General features: G+C 36.1%; 3 protein-coding genes and 1 long non-coding RNA gene across 5 annotated transcripts; 2 read left to right on the forward strand and 2 right to left on the reverse strand.

Moving 5' to 3' along the window:
- The first annotated feature begins 1,342 nt into the window (after positions 1–1,342).
- On the forward strand, positions 1,343–2,158 carry LOC106310534. The gene has a single exon (XM_013747767.1). The coding sequence runs from the start codon at positions 1,407–1,409 to the stop codon at positions 1,932–1,934; it is 528 nt and encodes a 175-aa protein (XP_013603221.1). The 5' UTR covers positions 1,343–1,406; the 3' UTR covers positions 1,935–2,158.
- Positions 2,159–5,185: 3,027 nt separating this feature from the next.
- Positions 5,186–6,519, forward strand: LOC106312224. The gene is made up of 2 exons (XR_001264147.1): positions 5,186–6,004; positions 6,095–6,519. It is a non-coding gene; the product is annotated as an uncharacterized LOC106312224 (long non-coding RNA).
- On the reverse strand, positions 6,256–9,076 carry LOC106312223. Of its 2 annotated transcripts, none has more exons than XM_013749663.1 (2): positions 8,088–9,076; positions 6,256–7,439 (listed from the first exon to the last, which is right to left on the reverse strand). In XM_013749663.1, exons 1-2 carry the CDS (start codon positions 8,919–8,921, stop codon positions 6,537–6,539), a joined length of 1,737 nt encoding a protein of 578 aa, XP_013605117.1. In that variant the 5' UTR covers positions 8,922–9,076; the 3' UTR covers positions 6,256–6,536. The 2 variants fall into 2 exon arrangements, with proteins under 2 accessions (XP_013605117.1, XP_013605118.1); XM_013749664.1 differs by having other exon boundaries at positions 6,257–7,433.
- Positions 9,077–14,251: 5,175 nt separating this feature from the next.
- On the reverse strand, positions 14,252–15,590 carry LOC106307551. Its single transcript, XM_013744537.1, has one exon. The coding sequence runs from the start codon at positions 15,475–15,477 to the stop codon at positions 14,452–14,454; it is 1,026 nt and encodes a 341-aa protein (XP_013599991.1). The 5' UTR covers positions 15,478–15,590; the 3' UTR covers positions 14,252–14,451.
- Between the last annotated feature and the right edge of the window lie 10,328 nt (positions 15,591–25,918).

Below are 25,918 nucleotides of genomic sequence, written 5' to 3' on the forward strand. Positions count from 1 at the left end.
TTTTTTAATAATATAAATTTAAACAAAAATGAAGAAGGATGCAAAAATTGTTATCAAATCTTTATTATTCATAATCATTAATTGTCATATATATGTAAATCATATTAGGTAATTCCGTAGCTTTTATTTAAGGAAAGAATACACACTTCTTATATTTTAGGTTAATATAATATTCTCTAGTGTTATATAACTATGGAATAATGTGACACCATTAGATTAAACTATACTTTATATTAGATGCTCTAGAATTCTTTGAAATGAAATTTAGAAGGCATTTAGAGTGCCACCTAGGATTTGAGATTTTTTTAATTAATACAAAATTAAGTTTCTAATTTTTCAAATGCTTCTCAATTAATATATAGGGGATTTTACATCTCTTTCTAAGTACAAGAGTAACTTTGGGTGAAAAAATGAAAGTGTAGAATAAATCAATGTTGTTGATCCGATCTAAGTTTGGGAAATGTGGGAGTTTAGTTGAAGTTAAGAACAGTGTATAAACTAAGATTTACTATTAGTTGTAGGGTGGGGTTGGGTCTTATTCAAATCACCAAACACAAGCAATAACTTATATATTTATATCAAGTTTATAAAATATTATAGAATCATCAGAAGGTTGTCTGCGTTTGTAGTAGATTAACTCAAATTAACAGAAGTGAAACATGAAGTGGTGGGAATCTGAGGTTACAAAACAATATAACCACAAATAAATCATAGGAAGTGTTTGGTTTCTTTAACCTTACGCAATGTTTTAATGACTTTGAGCTCTTCCCGATACCTAATTAGGAGTTTAAAAATTCAGTCCTCAGCCAAACCCTTTTGTGGTTCACTCTACTTCTTGTGTTGCACCACACATATACATAATTTGTTTTTATTCCTAAAACAAGTAAAATTTTGAAAAATCAGGAAATATTTTGGTTTTTATGCTATAAATACAAAGAAGGCACGTCAATATATATCGGATCTATAAATAGATTACGTGTATGTGGTTCACAATTTATTTTGCGTGTCCATCCTAATCGATAACACAAATTAAATCACACCTACATATTAGCTTATCATATTCTTCGTATTTAAATATTTTAATAAATTTACAACAACATTTTCTCGCTAGGGATTAGGAAATAAAATTGTAACTAACCAATTCACTTTAACTTTGTGTGAAATTCTGTGGAAATTTACAATCGCGTTACAAGAAGAAAAAACAATCATTTTCTTGAAAAAGCAAATTACAAAAACGCCCACTAGTCCAAGACCTTTATACAGAAAACAACAAGGAAATGAGTGGCCAAAAAGTCAAGAAAATCCTTTATAAAATCCCTCGAGTGTTGATCACAACAATGCATAGAGAAAAAAAGAAACACACAAAATAAGTGTGAGAAAGAGTCTCTCTCTTGAGTGTTGAAGTCATGCAGCTCAAAGCATCATCATCTTCCTCATCATCACCCTCCATGAAACTCAAAACCCTAATACAAAATCTCCTCGCACACCCTCTCTACCGTTTCCTTAGAGCTGTCTCTAGAGCTAAATCAATCTTTCTAGAGATGTCTAAACACAACAACAAGAAACGAAAGCTGACGATGTTTTATCCAAGAAAGGCTTCCAAGAATCAACGCAAGATCTTCTTTGGATCGTTCAGATTGCACTACAATTGGTGTTCATCTGATGTTGTTCCTGTGCCTCAGCCTTTCCCTTTTTCTGTCTCTGACATCAATGGTGGAGAAGATGATGAATCTCAGCTCTCTGGCTACCTCGAATGGCTGGAGCACAAGAAGGTCGAGGATTTGGAAGAGGTAAGAGATGATGCAGGAGCCAATGATGATGATGATATTGATCATTTGGCTGATATGTTCATTGCTAATTGCCACGAGAAGTTCTTGCTGGAGAAAGTCGAATCTTACAGGAGGTTTCAAGAAATGTTAGAAAGGGGTTTGTGAAACATAGATTTGACTTTTGTCTCATTAATTAATAATCATGTTGTAAAATCTTAGCTAGATTGATTGATATGCCACAAGGTGGGGAAATGTGTGTCTTGAAAGTTCTGGTGGTAATGTGCAAGAAGTTGGAACTTTTGGGGTAGTCAGTGAAACATGGTATTGTAAAAACAATAAATATTCTTGTCCATCTAATTGGGCACATCTAGTTAAGTTGTGAGCTTTGATTAGTGTTTGGTAAACTATATCCACCTTGCCTAGTACTTAACTATGCCCAATCTTGAGAGAGATTAAAGAAAATAATTAAACGAGGAATTAACAAAGATCAGAATCAACATTTCTACCCAAAAAAAAAAAGAATTTAACAAAAGATAAAATTGAAAGACAAAAAATACCTCTGTTGGAAGTGCAATATAGTCTTAAAAACGAAACATAATTGATAATTCATTGCGAACAGGTACCGTTAACATATGTATATTGATTGATTAGTAATGCCTTTAATATAAATGCGTATAACTCTGAGATTAATTTCTTTTTTTTTCTGAAAATGTGAAGCAGAGTCTAACATAATTGTTTATGCGTAATTAAATTGAGTCTATAACTTTCAATCCGTAAAACTCGAGATATACTGTTGTGAATACTTGAAAAATAATATATATATATATATATTTTATATTTGTGAATAATATCTAAAAGTCTAAAGTACGCTAGTATTAAGGATCGATCAAATCTCGATAAATATCTAAAGCACAATTCATTGTGCCTTCTCAACTACCCATAGATCAATTTTCACCTAATTTCGGACTTTATAGGACGAAATTGTGATCTTTCCGTGTAATTGCAATACTCATCTCACCAAATGATGATTTTTTTTACCTTAAAATATAAAAAAAAAGTTGAAGAAGTAACACTTCTCAATGATTGGGATGGACATTTTTTCCACAGGTTAATAAACATCAAATCAGACGAAGGTTAATTACTGTAATCATATATTGTTTCCTGTAAGAATATCATAAATTTATGAAATGGTTTTGAAGTTTATCAACACTCTTTCTCCTAAGAAACCTACTGTGTCATATTGTATGCAACATATAGATTAGCTTAAGTGACTTATTTGAAGAAAAAATATGACATTAATGGTACTTTTTAGAAACGCTCTTGCAGTTTAGTATGCGACTTCTTATTCAAATGTTCTTAACAGACGATCGATTAAACAACTGAAAATGGACATATGGTCAATTCGTTATTTCCTAGAAGATAATATAGAGCCTCAACTGATTGTATAGTTTTATATTTCAACTAAACATGAGTTCTAATGGTTACTTTTTCCACTACTTTTCCACATTACAATATTATATGCACAAGAACTAGCTTTTTCCTTCAAAGCAACGTACTAGACTTTAGGCGTTTGATTAAAACTTTTGGCCTTTTAAATGGAAATTAAAAAGCTAATTGGTATATATTTGGCTAAAATGTACATGATCTAGAGTCTCTTTTCCACATCCCTAGATATTGTTTCGTTGACCTTTGCAGTTTATAACTTTATGTAGCATGCTCGAGACCCAAAATTAATGCTATATTGGAGAATGTTTATGAATTGAATAGACTAAAAATATACGAATACGATGCGGTTACATCGTAGCACCAGCAAAATGCAAATTGGCGAGCTTCTAACTTGACCATCAATTTTAATTGTCTCTGTTCCTTCCTTTTCGTGTAGGTTTTATTATTTGGGAAAAACTACATTTGTAATTCAAGTTTGGTTAGTCTTGCCATGATTCAATGAATGCTCTTCTTTTCTGAAAAAAATATTCCAAGTTTGGTTTTCTGTATTTGAAACTGGCTACTCAGAGCATCTCCAATCCCTAGCTATTTTCACCTATATATGTTATAATAGAGGTAAAAGTGCTCAATCTCATCTCTATTTTCACCACTAAAATAGAAATTGCTATTTTTTCCTCTATTTATAGAGGAAAAAATAGCATTCCTCTATTATAGAGTCATACTTTTTTATTTTCAAAATAGTCGTTTAACTTTCAAATTTTTATAGTTGTAACCAAAATAATTATATTTATAGAGAAATACAGCTTTTATAAGAGTATAATAACATTTTTTATTTACATAATAGTCTTTTAACAAAACTTTAGTTTAAAAAAATTCATAAGTTTATGAAAATATTTTAAAAGTTAAAAATAAATAGGGTTAGTTATCAACTTTTATAAACAAAATGTATCTTTTGTAAAAATAAAATAGAATCTTTTAAGAATATTCTTTTATAGAGGCAAAAATAGAGAAATACATTGGAGATAAATTCATCTCTATTTTAGAGATGCTCTATTTTAGAGATAAAAATAGAGGAATGCATTGAAGATAGTCTTAGCCATCGGGTCCTTGAGCTTTGTAAAAAACATATATTTTCTTGCATTTTCAAAATTTTAATGGTAAAACCTTTTACAAATTTTATATAATATTTTATTTCTTTTAATATCGTTTAACTAGGAGTCAAGGAACTGTAATCCAATCACTATTGACAAATCTAATATACATTACATCCAAATTTAATAGAAGAACAAAGAAGATTTTATCCCAAAATAAGTCAATACAATTATTAGAAGTACGTCAAATTTTAATTATTTGCTTTTGTTTGCTAAACAAAATAAACCCTCGTAAAAAAAAAGTGACTCATCTAAAGTAAACTGTTAAGAAAGTTCGTTACATAACCGCTACCTTCTTCCACAAGTCATATAAATACAGCTTCTTCCCCAAACTTCAAGCTCTTCTCTCTCATTCACCTCTGCACCACATTATTGCGCCAGAAACTATTCGAAGCTTCCTCTGTTCCTATCTTCAATGGCGGATCAGAACGACCCACACTCCGATACTCCCACCGGTACGTCTATTCAAAAAACCTCCTCACGCTTGTTGTAACGTTTCGATCGCAAGCCTCAGTAACTAGGGTTTTCAAGTAAGAGGATCACCTTAGGGTTTTGGTTAGTGATCTGATCTTGATTCCGTTTGCAGAAGAAGCAACTCGTCTCCCTCTGAAAAAGAGAGGCTACGCAGCGAAAACACTTCCTGGTTTAAACAACAACGACGACGACTCCTTCTTCCCTGAGGAAAAGGACATGAAACTCGATAAACTCAAGAAAAACGCTTACTACGAAGTTCTCAAGGCCTTCATCGCAGAGTCTTCTACAATATCCGGAGTAATCGCTTACTACGAAGTTTAACCCTTTCATGTCTTTGTTTCTCGGTTCTTGATGGTTGCGCTCATGTTGTTGTTTCAGCCAAGGATTATGATCATGAAAGAACTCAAGAAGGAGCTGATGATCGATCATGACACTCACAGCGATTGTCAGAAGCGAGTCAAAACTGATACACTGGTCCTAGAACTGAGGTATCTTGATCCACACGCAAGAGAGTGATCTTTCTCCTTTTAACCTAATTCTCAATCGCTCTGTTTCTTAGGGGAACTTCTTCTGAGAAGGCAACAGAGAGAGTCACTAACGCTGAGGAAGAGAAGAGCACTTCCGTAGAAGGAGAAGCACTAAAGCCACGTCTAGTAGTGGACAAGAAATACGTTCTCAAACTTGTAAGTCCTCTGTTTCCAAGTCCAGAAGCTTTTGTAAGTTTTGACTTCATTTGTTTTTTACTTGCTTAGCAAGAAAGATTCAACGTAGCTCCAGCAAAGATCCAACAAGAAACGGCTGAACCGAGCGATACTAATACTACTGCAAAGATCCAAAAAGACAAGGCAGAAGCGAGTGCTACTACCACCACTACTCCAGAAGAGTTACCTTTCCCAAGCTGGGGCCATGTTGCTCCTGAGTCTCTTGTTAACAGCATCATCAATATAAGAATATACGGTGACAACGACCACCTTCAATTCCAAATCAAAGCCTATAACGCAGAAACGGTAACTTTCTTCACTGTTTCCTTTCTGTGTCTTGTCCATCAAGTTAGGTCTAAGAAACCCTAGCTTTCCGATTTCATAACAGGAAATGCACCAGCTGGTGACTTTAGGAAACACAAAGGAACAGGACGACCCGTTGGACTGGATCGATATTAGATATGTAAGAGATCAAAAACTGTTACTACATCTCTTCTTGATCAGAATCTGAAACCATTGATCTCAACAAAAAAAAAAAAAAAACTCACTGCAGTTTCCAAGGGAAGATATAGTATGGCAAAATCAACATCCCGGGTTCACAACACGCAACTGCTTACTTAAACCAGGCCAAACCATCTTGAACGCAACCACTACAGCTCGTGAGAAGACGCCAATCAAAGTGGTAATATATATATATATCTTGCTCCTTCAAAAGTTTCTTTCACCCTTCACTGACACAACTCTCTCTGATAGGTTGGAAGATCTGCCAGTGGGATTCCTATTATCAAGATCAAGAAACTTGATAAGGGAAAAGCTAAAGCGCAGTAGGGGGATGTAGAGAAGACCAGAAGCATGACAAGAATCAAGACAAGAACACTCTCTTTTAGACTTGTTTCAGATCTTTTTCTCTTTTAGTATCGCTGTACATATGTTTTTGATGCCTTAGTAGATTCTTGAGACTATATAAGATAGTTAAAGCAGTGTAATAATGACTCTCATAACTTCCTTGTACGTTTCTTTGGGCGAGTAGAAGAACCTTCCTCCTTTTCACTAGCTTCTCTTTTAGAGGCTGCACTTGTGTTTTTCTTTGCAGGTGTTGTTCGTTTCTGACCTGCAACAGCTTTTTCATGCTTAGTGTTACTTCTCCTCTGTTCAGCTCCTTTCTTTCCACTAGAGGAATCATCCTTCACCGTCTCTAGCACAGTTTCAGCTCCTTTCATTCTCTTAAGAAAACTTGCCGCGCTTTGCTTCTTTGAGACGGCATTTGCTGTGGTCTTACCCTTCTTTTCTTGATCACTTTTCTTCTGATCATCATCCAAACTGGTCTTAACAACGTTTCTGGTTCCAATTTTTTTAGCTGATGATGAGGTTGTTGTTGTTCTTCCTCTAGGCGTCTTCTTGGGAACAATAGGTTCCTCATCTTTATCAGTGGTGGTTTCATCTTCCTCCTCCGTCTCTGAAACTTGCTTCTTCTCATTCTCATCCGTCGTTGGAACTATGTTAGTTTTTTTCTTGAACGGTTCAGAAGATCTAACAGCTAAGGAACTACGTTTCCTACAAGCTTTAACAGATACGGACACTTCTGTCTTCAGAGACAACAGTGTGAGTTCCTCCTCCTTAGACGTCACCAAGGGTTCGTCTTTTGTTGGTGATGTTTGATTAGACGTGTTGAGAGTAGTCATCTGTTTCTTGATGAGTTCGTGAAGCTGCGTTGCGGAGTTAGAGTCAGGAGATCGCTCGCCGTAGAAAACCTTGGCGTTGTTGATTAGTACAAGTAAATCTCGATGAAACTTGGTCTTGGAGCTTTCGTAATAACCTTCTTCTACACGAGTTCGAATCAGGTCAAAGTCTATGTGCTGCCTTATTATCCTCTCGTACTCCTCAGGTGTTTCCTGCAGCTTCAGAAGGAATCAAACACGGACTCCCTCAGACTTTATAAGATAATAATTAAAGCTTAGCTTGTCCAAAAAAAAAAAGCTTACACTATACATTAATACTAGTACGATGGATGTTTTTGCCATGCACACAAATTAAAAATATAATTTTCTAAAAAAAATATAATTTAAAATTAATTTATTTAAAGTTATTGAAAACATATGTTATTGCGAAACAGCAAAAATTTCACAAAGCATTTACATTTTATTTACGGAGGAGTTTTCAAAAAAGGAATTGTTTTCAATTAAATTTATTTTTACATTAATAGAAAAATAGAAATTAGGGCCAAAGACTAAGAAATAAATTAAGCAAAAAATCAGCATCGCTGTTTTAACCTTTTGTCATATTGTTTTCTTAATCAATCAGTTTTATTTTTATATCCTAAATAATAAATTATTCAACTTTTAAACTTATTTATAAAACATAAATTTTTCTGTAGTATAATATATGCACACGCACGGAGAAGATAAAATCCTCAGACCGGACATTAAAATGTCACATTCTCTAAATCAAATCTTAGTTTTTTTTGTTAAATTTTTTACCAAAGAATTCTAATTTTTTAATGTATTGCTGACTAAGCAGACAAAGGATTCTACTTTTTTTTTTTTTACCTGGCTCTCGAGCCGGCGCGAAAAATGGGAGCCAATAGGATGAGAGCAAAGCATCTCGATGAATTCAATCAACGGCCTAGATTTAACGAGCGTCTTATTAACGGCCAGAGATTGATCCTCGTTATCCGGTTGGTCGTGTCCCACCGGCTTCTCCTTTCTCGGTAAGCTCGCCGAGCTTTGCACGTCACTCGTTTCTTTCACTTCTTCCTCTAATTTCAACTCGGGCGAGTCTTTACCCTCTCTTACTGAGTCACCTCTCTCCGAGTCCTTCGCCACGCTCTCGCAACTTCCCCTACCCGAATCCTCCCTAACCGGTTTCTCATCGGTTTCATCTCCCCCGATCCGGTTCGGTTTTTCTTCAATTGATTCGTCGATTTCCCGGTTCGGCTCGATAACCGGAACGTCGGAGTTGTTAACCGTTTCCGTGATTTTAACCAGATCTGGAGATTCGGTAACCTTCTCCGCCTCCTCCTTTAAGCTCTTCTCTCTCTCATCTTCCAATCTCTTCACCTTCATCTGCAAAGACGAAATGGATAGATCGTAACGTTCGACTTCTCGACGGAGCTCATCGACGCGGAGCTTTCTCAGCTCCTCGAGCCACCCAGAGATCTCGGAGACGGTATCTCCCCCGGGGGAGAATCGTCGTTTGAGATCGTGGTATTTGTGACGACAGTCGGAGGCGGTGAGTGTACGAGAAGAAGAGTTTTGTTTGTGGATTTCGGCGGCGACGGAGTCCCACGAATCGATACCGTGACGGTGAACGGCGCAGGCGAGGAGGAGCTCCTCCCATGTGCTCCATGTTTGATGATTTTCGTTGTTTTCCGGTTTAGCCATTGAGAAGGTTTTGGTTATTGTCACTTTTGTCCAAATGATCTTCCTCTGCAAATCGTTGGCTTCCACTAAGAAGAAACCCTTTTGCGACTCTGATTACGTTTTTTATTAGTCGGACAAATAATTATTGTTAGTGTTATTACAAAGGCGCACCAGTTGAGAAAATGTTTGCTCACTTTTGTCGGATCATGTAGTGGGCCCAGGCTATGACAACTGGGACTGGACCCATTACCGATTTGGAACCAAATGCTCCAATCAAGTAGTCTCCAATTCTGGTTATCACCATTTAATATTTGACTTGTACGGAATAAGTTAATATAAACCAAATTAAAGGCCCAGCCCATTACCTCTTTGTTCTAATCCTCAAATCAAACCGAAAACCAAATTAGCCATTTCGCTTTAGGAAAACCAAAATCTACAGTATTAAAATCAAAAAATAAAACATGTAAAATCTAAATCTAAAAATTTTAAACCAAAAACCATTCAAACAATGATTGTCTTAGTCTGTTTCGGCACATTGCGGAAACGTAATTGCTTAGACCATGATTAACCCGAGCTTTTAGGATGGAGTTCTTAGCTTCGGTTAAGAACCGTTTCTTAGCTTTTAACTAAAAAATGCTAAGAACCGTCTCTTAAATAAGAGATATAAGAGCTGGCTCTTAGCCGAAAAATATTAAAAAAAATATCAAATCATGAGTTAAAAACCTTAAATTAAGAACCCGGGTTAATCATGCTCTTATACTGTTATACACTCACTAGGGAAACAAAAATATGAGAGTAACCGAATTCTGCAAATTTTAAAGGTGAAAAATGTAAATATGATCAATTATCAACAAAGATATATGGTTAGCACTTTTCAAAGTAATATTTATTACATTTTCTGTTTACAGTTTTATTTACTTACAAAAAATTATTTTTGCTGTGTAAAACATGTAAAGAGAATAAAAAGAGAGAAAATCAGATGAATGATTTGCGGTATCTTTTTTGCATACGAGAAAGTAAAAAAAAAAGCAACCAAAGGACAAAAAATGCTTCTAGTCATAATTCATATCTTACATAAATAATTAAACAGTTTTTATGGTCCAAAATATCCTTGTTCAAGTTATGACAAATTAATTTCTCTTTTCAATATTCCTAAAATAGATTACAGCAATCATATTTTTTATAGGAAATAAAATTTGTATGGAAGATTGGGAGAAGAAACAACAATCAATCAACAATGGAGGAGGAAACAAGTATTTCAAAAATAAATAGCATTAGAGTAAAGAAAAATGACAAATAATTATGTTAGAGTACAATATATTAATACTTATTTAATAATTTATATTAAATTGAAAACTGCAATAGCTAAAAGAAATAAACTAAGATTATCTGAAAACCTATCGTATAAGCTTAAAATAAATAAATTAAAATTCTTGTTAATTATTATCATTATCAAAAGGAAAAAAATAATAAGGAAACGAGGAAAACATAAGGAAAATATAATGAAAACTAAGGAAAAAAATAGAAAACAAACATCAACATATCACCAATACTACAAGATGGATAGTCCACAAACCACTATGATCATTTCAAATGACCAAATTTTGCAAATTATGAATGTGAAAAATGTAAGGGTGATGTAATATCACGAAAGAGAAGTCATTTGTTAAGCTCCACTGGAAGTAAGATTTACTACATTATTTTATGTTTGTAGTTTTATTTCTCTTTTTTGGATATGATTCAACGTCGAGAACTCTGAAGTTGGGCTGAAGAATGCACATTGAAGAAGAAGAAGACAAGTTGAATTTGAAGTTTAGGTGAAGTCATTGAAAAGAGGAAATAACTATGAAGATTATACCAAGTCTTGGAAAGCTTCTGAAGAACTCGATCCGCGCAACCGTGCAGGTTTTTGTTTTTATTTATTTTTATATAAACATTGTTTTTCAATTCTAAATTGGTATATATTATAATATATATGTGTCTATCAATTTTTAAAACAAAATAAGTTCGGTATATTTTTTCCATTTATTAGATTGTTTCAAACTTTCACATTATTTGTATCTTCTTCTATATATATATTTTCGGATTATTATTTCATTATTAAAATCGTAACTATATATATATAAAGATTAGTAAAATATTGGTTTATTATCATATTCAAAGATATTGTAACAATTCACAAATTTAGAAAGTTTTTTAAAAATTAAACTTTTTCCTTCATAGATTTATATTATCGAGTAAATAATTAAACATTTAGTTTTTGTTTAATGTTTAAAATAAACTATATAGTTTAAAATTTGTTTTCATTGGTTAAAGGTAGTAAAGATTAATCATTGTTAGATAATATGATTTTTGTTATTTAAAAAAAAAATCTTTATAATTTTCAAAGTTAACATCGACAAATATTTAAATAATTAACATATGGATGTATAGTATTACAACATTAAATTATATCTATTTAATTTATACTATCTATAAATTCAATAGATCATCTATTGTTTAAATCCAATTATTGATAGCCCAATTAAAATTTCTGGTATGCCCAAAATTTAAATGATAAGATTAAAAATTAAATGTAACATGGTTTTCTAGAAATAGGTCCATTAGATCTATTTTTTAAAAAATCACACATGAATCTGAATTCTGTTTTAATATATAAGATTTGTTTTATGCTATATCACCTTTCCATTATCATCTAATGGTAACTGAACAAATCCTTATAGCATCAATAATGAAACTGCAATCAAAACATATATTTATGTACATATTTAAATACATATTTAAATCTCAGTTTATATATATATAAATAGTTCTAATAGTATGTTCACCATAACAAAACAAAAAACTTATGAATTTCATTTTATATACTAAATATATTTGAAATAGGAACAATTATAGCAGATATAATAAATTGAAATATGAATTTTTAATCTATACTATTAAAATAGGAGCGTTTCCTTTTTAATGAAAAACGAAATCTTACCTAAACAGATCCTACTTTTCGACGGTAATTTAATACTTATTAATTACATTTTAATTTCTTGGTTTTGGATTTATAGTAAGAGAGATTACTTAAAATCTAACAATATAACAATGTACTACAACAATATGATATTAGCTTATCGGGACCATAAAATTCAACCACATGATATATAATTTCCTAAAAAATCATATTCATTTATCTGAGGCAACATATTTGTTTCTTTATAATTTTAACTAGATTCAAATCTTTCCTCTAACTAATTAATAGCGGGGCTTTGGATTTTCGTCGGGTTCTAATAGATTTTCAATTAACGAGTTTTTCATTAAACCCGAACCTGATTATATGTAGAGCGGCATGCCTACCGGTTCGACCACGAGTCTGAATTAGATATTAAAAACTGCTTGAAACATAAACATTATAATAGAACAAATTTTAAATTGCATATTTTCTAATAAAAAAGTTATTATTCATGAAAAAATTATTAATATGGTCAACGAAAAAGATATATGTCTTTTAAAAACGGACCAGGAATTAGTAGTAACTTCTAAACTAAATAGAGATAAAAAAAAATTAGTATATATTGATGGTTAGAGCTATAAAAAAAATATATGACAAGAGAACCTCAGTTTCAATTTAAAATGGATGATTCAAATATTATATAATATTTCAATAAGGAGAACAAATTATTCTTCAGTAGAGAATATATATACTATCAAATCATACATATCATCTCTAAATCTACTTCGAACAAATACCACATTTTCAAAAAATAACACAAATGATAAAAACATAAAACTCAATTGTTAAGATTCAAAACAAAAAATGATGATAATTTTTAAAGACTTATTCTTGGGTTCACGAACCTCTAGAGAATTTTTTTATTTTAAATTTGATATCTTTTAAAAAATGAAACAAAATATTTGCAAGTTATATTATGTTTTTAAAATAAAAAAGTAAAAAAATAGTAGTTACAAAAAAAGGAATTAAAAAACAATATTTTTAACGTCGTCAGCAAAACATTAAACCCTAAATCCTAATCCCTAAATTTTAAATCCGAAACCCTAAACCCTAAACCCTTGGGTAAACCGTAAACTCTAGGATAAATCTTAAACTTTAAATCAAAATCACTAAACACTAAAACATTCAAGGGTTTAGGGTTTAGGGTTTAGGATTTAGGGTTTAGAGTTTAGAGTTTTAAGGTTTAGTGTTTTTATTTAGAGTTTAGGATTTATCCAAGGGTTTATGGTTTATCCAAGGGTTTAGAGTTTACCCAAGGGTTTAGGGTTTACCCAAGGGTTTAGGGTTTAGGGTTTAGAGATTAGAGATTAGGATTTAGGGTTTAATGTTTTGCTGACGACGTTAAAAATATTGTTTTTTAATTCCTTTTTTTGTAACTACTATTTTTTTACTTTTTTATTTTAAAAACATAATATAACTTGCAAATATTTTGTTTCATTTTTTAAAAGATATCAAATTTAAAATAAAAAAATTCTATTGGTTGGTGAACCTCCCTATGTGGTGAATTTAGAGGTTCACCCTATAGGGTGAATCCAAGAATAACTCATCTTTAAATCAATAAGTGAAAAATAAATCAAATAAATCCGCTGCTTTAAACGAGAGTCAAAATCTACTTAAAAGACTTTAAAAAGCATGTGTTCCGGTCAACAACAAACAATGTTCGATGAGTGGTGATGCAACAATGACATCAGCATAAACTTAGTTTCAATGCTTGGGCAGAGATTGGTCTAAGAAGTCAGTTTTCGCAGATATGTAAATATTTGGAATTTACGAGCAATCGTGTTTTGCATTTTACATGTAGGCTTGTTCTTCTTTTAGCTTGTTTCCTCTTTGAATACGATCACTACACTGAAGTATATCGTATTGCCGGTGCCGGTGATTACTATATGATACGCTTTCTGCGGCCGCTAACGAGATCGAATCGGGTGGATTCAAGTATGGTCCTCGGAACTTTTGCTAGATATTCTAATTCAACTGGATATTAACTCTTACAGTCCTTCAGATGTTCACATAAATACGTAGCAAATAATACATGTTTCTTCCCAACTTTTTGTACAACCAGACTTGCTAGCAATCATCACCAAACACACATTCATATTCATCCTACACTAAACATCTACACGACTAGATCTCCAGTTAGGACTGAACATGAGTAATAACTCCACTGGAACTTGTTAAAATCCTTGTCATAGTGCCTAATCAATTGCTAACAGATAGCTTTCTAGATATCCCACTTTGTTTAATCAGCATAATCGCAAACTCTATTCCAAATCCATATATATTCCTTCTAATACAATCAAGCTCATAGCTCACTGCCAACATATTATACTGATTCAAATCAAGCAATATCTAGTTCTATACATAATCTCATACTAAAACTCTTACAATTGCATTAAATCATCCAAAACAAGTTCTGAAAATCTTCCAAAATCCAGCAGCAACTTAACGCATATATACAAAATCCAGAGATAAATTAAGCAGACGAATGAAGTGCAATTCTAATAAACTCTCGAGAACATGGCCAATTACCAAATACCATCGAGAAGCTTTTTAAGCAGCTCCTTTCAAAGCTTTCTTCAGCTCCTCCGCCACGTCACCCTCTTCCTTGCTTTTCTTCCCGCCGCAATCCGACGTCGTCCTCTCGCTGCTCCACCGATCAGCTCTTGCTCTACCATTGTTGCTCTTGCTTTTGTTATTGCTCCTCTCAGCTTCACGTTGCTTTGAGTGCGATCCGTAATCTACTGTCGCCTGCGAGAACGGCGAAACGTTTGACATCATCACTCCCCTGAGATCTTCGACAGCTCTCTTCAACTCCCTGTTCTCCGACCGAAGCTCCTCCATAAACAAACACACCTTCCCCAAATCAACACCACCACTACCCGTGTCCCCCGTGGGTTTACCATCCACGTGTTCGATCCCAATCTTATCCATCACCAGAAACGGAAACCTCCTCAGAGAAACCACAGCCGTCGGATCAAACTCCCGTCTAATCTCCGCCGGAACCCTAACCCCCCACCTGAAATTCACAACGGCGCGTCCCCTCACAGGCAAACTCGTCCTCGCCGCGACCTCAACCCCAGACAACAACCCAGCGATGTCTCCAGCCGAAGCCGCCGACGGAAAAAGAGTCACCTTCGCCGGAGAATCCACAACCTCGATCGACGGATCCTCCTCCGAGACCGATCCGTTGAGACTATTCGCGTCGAACCGAGACGAGGAGTGTGATTTCTTGATCGAGAAGTCGCCGAATTGGGGTTTGAAGTGGATCATGAAGCTAGGGTTTCGCTGGCCGAGGAGGTTGAACTCTGCGCTCATGAGCATGGAGGTCGAGATCGGGGAGCCGAAAGATCCGGTTCCCGTTTTGACGATGAGGGAGAAAGGGTTGTATGAGTCGTTGGGGCGGTAAGCGATCTTGAGAGATGGGCCTGATTCGAAGAAGGTGGAGAGGTTGAGGCTGAGTTCCTTGGATTCTCCGGCGACGATTCCGGATTGAAACGGTAGGCCTATGATGCTCAGAGGGATCTTTGCTCTGAAGAGAGGCTTCTTCTCTTCGCGAAACTTCATCGACGCCTTCATCGTCTTCTCCGGGGAGAAAAAAAAATCAAAATGGAGAGATGAGTTTTATTGGATTACCAACAAGGAGTTGTTGTGGGGAGTGTAGAGATTGGAACCCTAGGAGCGGAGAGAAGTAGCACCTTGGAACCAAACACGTGTTTTTTAAAAACTCGCTTTATATTTACGGTTTTACCCTTCTGTTATGTAGAGAATAACAGATAAGCTCGTTGACTTAGTTCGAAATGAAAGGTGGACAAATCACTTGTGTTTTGTTTATCTGTTCAGCTTCTGTCCCAGTTTCTGGTTCTTTATTGCTCCCGTTGTTGATTCATAAAGCCCGTATATATAAAATGGGCCTGATTTGGTTAAAACTCTCACAGAGACTACTAATGAGGCCTGTACGCTGGGCTCTCACACACATGTGGGTAAGGATTAGCTAGGGACCTTGAGTGTTTCTCTTTCTTGCTGGTTTTATTTCAAATTCAATAAGTACAAAACACCTCCAAACAAAACACACACACACACCTCCAAACAGAGAATTGAGAGGGAATAAAAAATAAAACAGAGTAAAGAACAAAAGGGAAAGCAAAAGATAAATAAAAGAGAAGACTGCAACACCAGTAGGTGCCATCAAGTCAAATCCGCAGATTAGGGCGGATGAGGAAAAGAACCTCACATACTAAGAGGAAGCTTCATGTCAAATGATTGCATCAAGCCACATCGGACCTCCAGCATCAACATAAGACTGGTAACGGTGATCTCGGGTGACGCTGACTGCAATGAGGGATCTTGATTGTTTCTCACGCCATTGTATTCTTAGGCAGGATTTAAGGCTGGCAGTATCATCAACGATGTGGTTTATCCATTCACTACTATTAAGAACAATGTTTCCTGTTGAAGTTGGAAGAGATTTCTTAAAAACTCATCTAACTTAATATTTACAGCGAGAAAAACAATCACAATACTTAGAAAGCGAAATATATTGGAAGTAGATTTCACTCCACTCCAAACCTTGTCTAAGAATTCAACTTAATAGTTCAAAGACTCGACAACATGATAATTACGATCATTCTCCGAATAGTTATAAAGAAACGACAAATGAGAAGGAGAGGAGAGCTCCAAGCAGAGACGGCCTTAAGGCCAAGCAAAGCAAGCATCCGCTTGCAGCCTCAAATTTTGCAGGTTAATATATAGCCTTTAAAAACAGCCAATATTTTAGAAAAATATAGAAAATCAGCCACTTTTTCTCTTTTCGACTGCGGCATTGGTGAATACGTGAATCTCAGGACCGGCTCTTGCTCCAAGTCTCATACATCAAAGCTATATAAATGGTTTTCGTGTTCACTTGTATTTTTATTCCATTTGTTCATCGTAGCTGTATAAGCTAAGAGATCAGTAATATATATTTTTCATACAGTCGATAAATAGTTTTTTCATTTTTTTTTTATACGTTGTACAAATCTAACTCTAGTTTTTGAGTGATTTTGAGATTCATCAAATTCAACTCTTTAGCGGTGGCTAATTTGGAATCCGTGGGATAAAATTAGGTATGAGCGTTCGGGTACCCGTTCAGATTCAAATCGGGATTTTCGGGTTTACGCTCCTAGATCCCACACTCAAATTTTATTAGTACGGGTCGGATTCAGATAATAACATTTCGGATTCGGTTCAAAATTGTATTACATCCTAAAATCCGTAAAGTAACAATATATCGTTCGGATTCAGGTTCGGTTCAGATATAATCAAAGTAAAAAATAACAAAACATAAAGAAAATATCTAAATTAAATAAAAATTAATCTATCACACATAAAACTGATAAAATAACAATAAAATGGTAAATCAAACATGAAAACAAATATCATTTGTAAACAATATGCATTACCTTATAGAGAATAGACTTGTTATTTCAATGAGCAAATTATAAAGTACTTAGAGCATTTATTAAAAATTTAATATTTATTTGTATCTATCATATCACCACAAATATTAAATTTTATAATTGAAACATTTATATATATTTCAAAATATTTATATTAACTATTAATTTCAGATTTTTTGGGTTTGTTAGAAACCTTGGATCTTGGCTTTGATTAGGAATCAATCTTCGCTTTAGCTACGTGGAGTGTCTTTAAAGATCAAGTCTCTGAGTTTTGGATTATGCCTAGGTGATTTGGAGAAAAGTCAGAAGAGTTGGAGCTTTCTATCGGCAGCATTCTAACAAGGCTTTATCTCGTTCACTCTATAGCTATTCCTTGGTCTTAACTCTAGCGACTGGAAGAGATGTTCTAGCTGATCGGCGACGAGTGAAGGTTGGACTTTGGAGAGCATGCAAGTAGATTCAGGCGAATCGACGTTGGAGATTGACGGTTCGGTTCAGTTGGCTAGCTTTCTGGCGACGCTTCCTCTCACCTCGGTTCTGGAAACAACAAAGCCACGGAGGCAGACACATGGATCACATGCATTCATCATTCTATATTTTTCAGGCTTTGTTTGGGATTTTTTTTTTGTATTTTAGCTTAATCTGCTTGTAAAACAATATGCCTATTGGGATTTAATACAATAAATTGACAAAAAAAAACAATAACAGAAAAATAGGTTTTAAAATTTATAGAAAAATTATGGGCTCTGTGCAAAAATTCTATGGATAATATCCTCAACACCGGCTATGCACAAGAGAATAATACTCCATTCGTTTTCGAAAATAAGATGTTTTATATTTTTTACTTATTCCACAAAGATAGATTTTCTATATGTTTAAGGTATTTTTTATGCTTTTAAAATATATTAAATGAAAAATATTTAAATTGATTAAATTTTATTGGTAAAAAATTATTGGAAAATGTATAATAAAATAAAAGAAAAATTAAATTATAAACATTTATTGAGTTCATAATAAGCGTGAATACTTTAGAAAATCTTACTTTCGGAAACAGAGTTAGTAAGAAGGAAGATAAATTTGTTTTACCAATTTTTTGAGTTTACATAGTTCATGGGAAACCTCTTATTAGTTATTACATCAATTTCCTTTGATGAAGGAATAAAACTTAGGCCTTTTTAACAAATATTTTGAAAAGGAAATTAACTAGACCGTTATATTGGTTAAATACTTAATGCGTTTAGCTGTATGCCAAAACAACAAAAAACTAGGATTTGAATGGTAACCAAGAGAATAAAGAGAAACACTACATTCTTTAACGTTTTTAAAAAATGTTACCATTTATGAGGAATATTTTTTTTTTTTTTCATTCCTTCTCATTCCTTTTTTTTGTAGAGAATTATAATGCAAATTTGTTCCTTGTTAATTTTGATAAAGAACCCTCATTCTTCATCATTCCCAAAATTTTATTCCTATTCGTTTTTTTCCTAATCATTCCTAATGTTCTTCGATGGTTACCAGTCACATCCTAGGTTATAAACATAACAAAATCTGATAACGTATCCCAAAATTTTATTTCAATTCATTCTTTTCCTAATCATTCCTAATGTTTCTCGATGATTACCAGTGACACCCTAGGTTATAAACATAACAAAATCTGATAACGTAGATATATCCGCTTAAACAGATATGATATATCAAACAATATACTCATTATTGTTTCCCCATAAGAAATCATACTTGCTGACAAAAGAAAAATGTTTTTTTTCTTTGTCGGGGGTCCACATTCCATCCAGCTAAGAGCAATGTACAAAAAGATTAGAACTGCGAACCACGTCAAGCAAATACGATGGAGGACCACAGCCAATACGGCTTAGCTATGTGCACGTGTCTGACATTCAGCGGCTTAGTTGCCCGCATGTGGGCCGAATCTAAAAGAGAGCACAAGACTCGTGTGTTCGAACTCTGAGTCCCTGACGCACGCATTTGTACAGAGTTCTAACCAAATCGGCAGACCCTATCTGTTATGTTTCAGTTCTCTCTCTCTCTCTCTGTCTCTCTCTCTCGTTATTGTAGCCCTTAGATCACTTTCCTATCACGTCTACATCCGACGGCTATTAATTATACACCATTGACTCTATTTCTCTATATAGCTTAACTAATATATAAACCCCATCTTCGAAACTACGCTACACGCTAGTCGGGCGGTAACCCCGGGCCTAGCGCCTAATGAAAAAATCGGGAATTACGCGGAGATTAATCGGGACCTAGTTTTAGGATTTTTATAGATATATATTAGATATTTTAAGTATAACCATAAGATTCTTTATTGCGTAGTGGTTCTCATGCTTTAACCATGTACAATGAGCCTGGGTTCGAACCTGAAGCTGGGTTATTTTTGTTGTTTTTAATTTTAAAACATTAATGAGGGTAAAATAGAAATTTGGTATTCATCTTCTTCCTCATTTGTATCCGACGCAAACCCTAACATGGCGACTGTTTCTTTTTTGTTCCCATTTTTTTCACTGTTTTCTTCTATTTCCCTTTGTATATATAGGTAGAATAGATATATCTACTAGAAAACCTCTGATTTCTAAGTTTATATGAACAAATCTGAAGTTTTTTAAAATCCCCGAGCTTTTGTCCGATTAAGACCAAATCACGGCGGCCGGAGACCGATGAACGATTTTCCGGCGACTAAGTGGTTCTGGGCGCCGCGTTTTAGAACCTGGTATAAACCCAACTGAGATTGTGCAATAAATATCTAAGGTTTTATTTAAGGTTTAGCATGTGTATAATAAAGATGATCGATCCACGTATATGTCCTCTTTAATTAACAAGTTTATGTTTCCTTGACATACCTATTGGTATGATTTTATGCTTTGATTTTTTGTAATACTATGGATTTTTTGTCCATGTGGCTCAATAAAAAACACAACGTTTAAAAAAAAAAATTAGGTTTTTAGCATATACAATATAGAATCGCTAGCTGTCTTCGTTAATTTATCTTCTATCAAAGTTGGCAACACAGAGAGCAAGAGATATTTACGAGATAATATATATTTCCTCCGTTCCATAAAAATAGATTTTTTAGGTATTTCACACAAATTAAGAAAACACATTAAACTACCATAATAAATGTATCGTTTTCTTTAATTTTCAGTTTTCAATAACTTTTAACCAATAGTAATTCAATAAAATCAATTAATTTTTTGAAGTTTACATTTTTTTCATAGAAAACACAAAAAATACATCTTTCTGAAACAAATTTTTTTTTTCTAAAAAATATATCATTAAGGAACGGAGAGAGTATTATATATAGCTATGCATATTGGTATATTCTCTTCTAATTCGTGGATGATCACTAAATATAGTAATGAACTTGCTGTGTATAGATTTCGATTTGTTCTAGATAATATACATGTATAATATTTGTTAAAGTAGTAAAATATTACTCCTTCAAGTTTTGTGTTTCTGCTAAATCAAAAGGTGTTAAGTTTTGTTTTATTTGTAGTCGCAATTTGATAAAGAAAGAAGAAGAATATTAAAATAGACGCAAGGAAGTGAAACTGCCTCGTGCATTATGAGAAGAAGGACGTGAGACAACTAAATGTAAAAGATAAGTGAGAGTCACCAAAGAGTCATGCCATCTCCATGTCTTCGCATTCCACTTTATCATTTATCTTCAACTTTTCTACATTATTGTCTGATTATCTTTTGTTTTTGCTAAAAATTATTTTCTTTTTGTTCTGATGAAATCCTTTTATTATCTCTCTAATTTAAACTCAAGCTAATCGTTAGTGCATGTGTATATATTCTTTTGCGGTTACTTAGGCTAAACATTGAACTTATGCAAATTAAAAGTCCAGATTTTAGTATATGCAAAGGTGGATCTCTACCATCAACCATACAATATATAAATATATAAAATAATATTTTATTCATGGGAAAAACAATCATAAGTTTGTTGAGTGTTTGTGCATTACATGGGGCCAAGTTTGTGGAATCCTACTTATCTATTAATTTAATCAGTTAACTAGTACTACCTGCATTTATCTATCATAAGCACAAACAGACACAGAACATAAATATTTCAACATTGCGTAAAATATATAAAAATAGCTATATTTAAAGAAATTACAACATGATCATTTGGTTAAGAGGGGATCAAATGTGTAAAAATGAAGCAATAAGAAACAAGATGGTGGGTTAAGGTCTCAAGACAATGGAGATGCCACTACAAGGGACAAGCATGCATGGTTGGTTAAGGCCTCAAGACAATGGAGATGCCACTACAAGGGACAAGCATGCATGGTTGGTTAAGGCCTCAAGACAATGGAGATGCCACTACAAGGGACAAGCATGCATGGTTGGTTAAGGCCTCAAGACAATGGAGATGCCACTACAAGGGACAAGCATGCATGGTTGGTTAAGGCCTCAAGACAATGGAGATGCCACTACAAGGGACAAGCATGCATGGTTGGTTAAGGCCTCAAGACAATGGAGATGCCACTACAAGGGACAAGCATGCATGGTTGGTTAAGGCCTCAAGACAATGGAGATGCCACTACAAGGGACAAGCATGCATGGTTGGTTAAGGCCTCAAGACAATGGAGATGCCACTACAAGGGACAAGCATGCATGGTTGGTTAAGGCCTCAAGACAATGGAGATGCCACTACAAGGGACAAGCATGCATGGTTGGTTAAGGCCTCAAGACAATGGAGATGCCACTACAAGGGACAAGCATGCATGGTTGGTTAAGGCCTCAAGACAATGGAGATGCCACTACAAGGGACAAGCATGCATGGTTGGTTAAGGCCTCAAGACAATGGAGATGCCACTACAAGGGACAAGCATGCATGGTTGGTTAAGGCCTCAAGACAATGGAGATGCCACTACAAGGGACAAGCATGCATGGTTGGTTAAGGCCTCAAGACAATGGAGATGCCACTACAAGGGACAAGCATGCATGGTTGGTTAAGGCCTCAAGACAATGGAGATGCCACTACAAGGGACAAGCATGCATGGTTGGTTAAGGCCTCAAGACAATGGAGATGCCACTACAAGGGACAAGCATGCATGGTTGGTTAAGGCCTCAAGACAATGGAGATGCCACTACAAGGGACAAGCATGCATGGTTGGTTAAGGCCTCAAGACAATGGAGATGCCACTACAAGGGACAAGCATGCATGGTTGGTTAAGGCCTCAAGACAATGGAGATGCCACTACAAGGGACAAGCATGCATGGTTGGTTAAGGCCTCAAGACAATGGAGATGCCACTACAAGGGACAAGCATGCATGGTTGGTTAAGGCCTCAAGACAATGGAGATGCCACTACAAGGGACAAGCATGCATGGTTGGTTAAGGCCTCAAGACAATGGAGATGCCACTACAAGGGACAAGCATGCATGGTTGGTTAAGGCCTCAAGACAATGGAGATGCCACTACAAGGGACAAGCATGCATGGTTGGTTAAGGCCTCAAGACAATGGAGATGCCACTACAAGGGACAAGCATGCATGGTTGGTTAAGGCCTCAAGACAATGGAGATGCCACTACAAGGGACAAGCATGCATGGTTGGTTAAGGCCTCAAGACAATGGAGATGCCACTACAAGGGACAAGCATGCATGGTTGGTTAAGGCCTCAAGACAATGGAGATGCCACTACAAGGGACAAGCATGCATGGTTGGTTAAGGCCTCAAGACAATGGAGATGCCACTACAAGGGACAAGCATGCATGGTTGGTTAAGGCCTCAAGACAATGGAGATGCCACTACAAGGGACAAGCATGCATGGTTGGTTAAGGCCTCAAGACAATGGAGATGCCACTACAAGGGACAAGCATGCATGGTTGGTTAAGGCCTCAAGACAATGGAGATGCCACTACAAGGGACAAGCATGCATGGTTGGTTAAGGCCTCAAGACAATGGAGATGCCACTACAAGGGACAAGCATGCATGGTTGGTTAAGGCCTCAAGACAATGGAGATGCCACTACAAGGGACAAGCATGCATGGTTGGTTAAGGCCTCAAGACAATGGAGATGCCACTACAAGGGACAAGCATGCATGGTTGGTTAAGGCCTCAAGACAATGGAGATGCCACTACAAGGGACAAGCATGCATGGTTGGTTAAGGCCTCAAGACAATGGAGATGCCACTACAAGGGACAAGCATGCATGGTTGGTTAAGGCCTCAAGACAATGGAGATGCCACTACAAGGGACAAGCATGCATGGTTGGTTAAGGCCTCAAGACAATGGAGATGCCACTACAAGGGACAAGCATGCATGGTTGGTTAAGGCCTCAAGACAATGGAGATGCCACTACAAGGGACAAGCATGCATGGTTGGTTAAGGCCTCAAGACAATGGAGATGCCACTACAAGGGACAAGCATGCATGGTTGGTTAAGGCCTCAAGACAATGGAGATGCCACTACAAGGGACAAGCATGCATGGTTGGTTAAGGCCTCAAGACAATGGAGATGCCACTACAAGGGACAAGCATGCATGGTTGGTTAAGGCCTCAAGACAATGGAGATGCCACTACAAGGGACAAGCATGCATGGTTGGTTAAGGCCTCAAGACAATGGAGATGCCACTACAAGGGACAAGCATGCATGGTTGGTTAAGGCCTCAAGACAATGGAGATGCCACTACAAGGGACAAGCATGCATGGTTGGTTAAGGCCTCAAGACAATGGAGATGCCACTACAAGGGACAAGCATGCATGGTTGGTTAAGGCCTCAAGACAATGGAGATGCCACTACAAGGGACAAGCATGCATGGTTGGTTAAGGCCTCAAGACAATGGAGATGCCACTACAAGGGACAAGCATGCATGGTTGGTTAAGGCCTCAAGACAATGGAGATGCCACTACAAGGGACAAGCATGCATGGTTGGTTAAGGCCTCAAGACAATGGAGATGCCACTACAAGGGACAAGCATGCATGGTTGGTTAAGGCCTCAAGACAATGGAGATGCCACTACAAGGGACAAGCATGCATGGTTGGTTAAGGCCTCAAGACAATGGAGATGCCACTACAAGGGACAAGCATGCATGGTTGGTTAAGGCCTCAAGACAATGGAGATGCCACTACAAGGGACAAGCATGCATGGTTGGTTAAGGCCTCAAGACAATGGAGATGCCACTACAAGGGACAAGCATGCATGGTTGGTTAAGGCCTCAAGACAATGGAGATGCCACTACAAGGGACAAGCATGCATGGTTGGTTAAGGCCTCAAGACAATGGAGATGCCACTACAAGGGACAAGCATGCATGGTTGGTTAAGGCCTCAAGACAATGGAGATGCCACTACAAGGGACAAGCATGCATGGTTGGTTAAGGCCTCAAGACAATGGAGATGCCACTACAAGGGACAAGCATGCATGGTTGGTTAAGGCCTCAAGACAATGGAGATGCCACTACAAGGGACAAGCATGCATGGTTGGTTAAGGCCTCAAGACAATGGAGATGCCACTACAAGGGACAAGCATGCATGGTTGGTTAAGGCCTCAAGACAATGGAGATGCCACTACAAGGGACAAGCATGCATGGTTGGTTAAGGCCTCAAGACAATGGAGATGCCACTACAAGGGACAAGCATGCATGGTTGGTTAAGGCCTCAAGACAATGGAGATGCCACTACAAGGGACAAGCATGCATGGTTGGTTAAGGCCTCAAGACAATGGAGATGCCACTACAAGGGACAAGCATGCATGGTTGGTTAAGGCCTCAAGACAATGGAGATGCCACTACAAGGGACAAGCATGCATGGTTGGTTAAGGCCTCAAGACAATGGAGATGCCACTACAAGGGACAAGCATGCATGGTTGGTTAAGGCCTCAAGACAATGGAGATGCCACTACAAGGGACAAGCATGCATGGTTGGTTAAGGCCTCAAGACAATGGAGATGCCACTACAAGGGACAAGCATGCATGGTTGGTTAAGGCCTCAAGACAATGGAGATGCCACTACAAGGGACAAGCATGCATGGTTGGTTAAGGCCTCAAGACAATGGAGATGCCACTACAAGGGACAAGCATGCATGGTTGGTTAAGGCCTCAAGACAATGGAGATGCCACTACAAGGGACAAGCATGCATGGTTGGTTAAGGCCTCAAGACAATGGAGATGCCACTACAAGGGACAAGCATGCATGGTTGGTTAAGGCCTCAAGACAATGGAGATGCCACTACAAGGGACAAGCATGCATGGTTGGTTAAGGCCTCAAGACAATGGAGATGCCACTACAAGGGACAAGCATGCATGGTTGGTTAAGGCCTCAAGACAATGGAGATGCCACTACAAGGGACAAGCATGCATGGTTGGTTAAGGCCTCAAGACAATGGAGATGCCACTACAAGGGACAAGCATGCATGGTGGGTTAAGGTCTCTAAACAATGGGTTATTAGTTTATCATATTTCATCTACCATTTACCATACTTGTAACCAATATATATATGAGATGTTCTCATAAGCAAATTAATCAAGGGAATAAGATTATCTTTCTTTACTCTCTCTCTCTCTTGTTCTTCACTATGTTCTTTAATTTCTAACAAAATGCGCTTCAGCTATTTCAT

Source organism: Brassica oleracea, chromosome C8 (genome assembly GCF_000695525.1).
Source record: "Brassica oleracea var. oleracea cultivar TO1000 chromosome C8, BOL, whole genome shotgun sequence".
NCBI lineage: Eukaryota > Viridiplantae > Streptophyta > Magnoliopsida > Brassicales > Brassicaceae > Brassica > Brassica oleracea.

Excerpts from the sequence above, each read along its gene's own strand:
- LOC106312223 (XM_013749663.1), bottom strand. The coding sequence starts at position 8,921 with ATGGCTAAACCGGAAAACAACGAAAATCATCAAACATGGAGCACATGG. Across the intron at positions 7,440-8,087 it reads CGCGCCGGCTCGAGAGCCAG|CTGCAGGAAACACCTGAGGA; the intron begins GTAAAAAAAAAA and ends TTCCTTCTGAAG.
- LOC106310534 (XM_013747767.1), top strand. The coding sequence starts at position 1,407 with ATGCAGCTCAAAGCATCATCATCTTCCTCATCATCACCCTCCATGAAA.
- LOC106307551 (XM_013744537.1), bottom strand. The coding sequence starts at position 15,477 with ATGAAGGCGTCGATGAAGTTTCGCGAAGAGAAGAAGCCTCTCTTCAGA.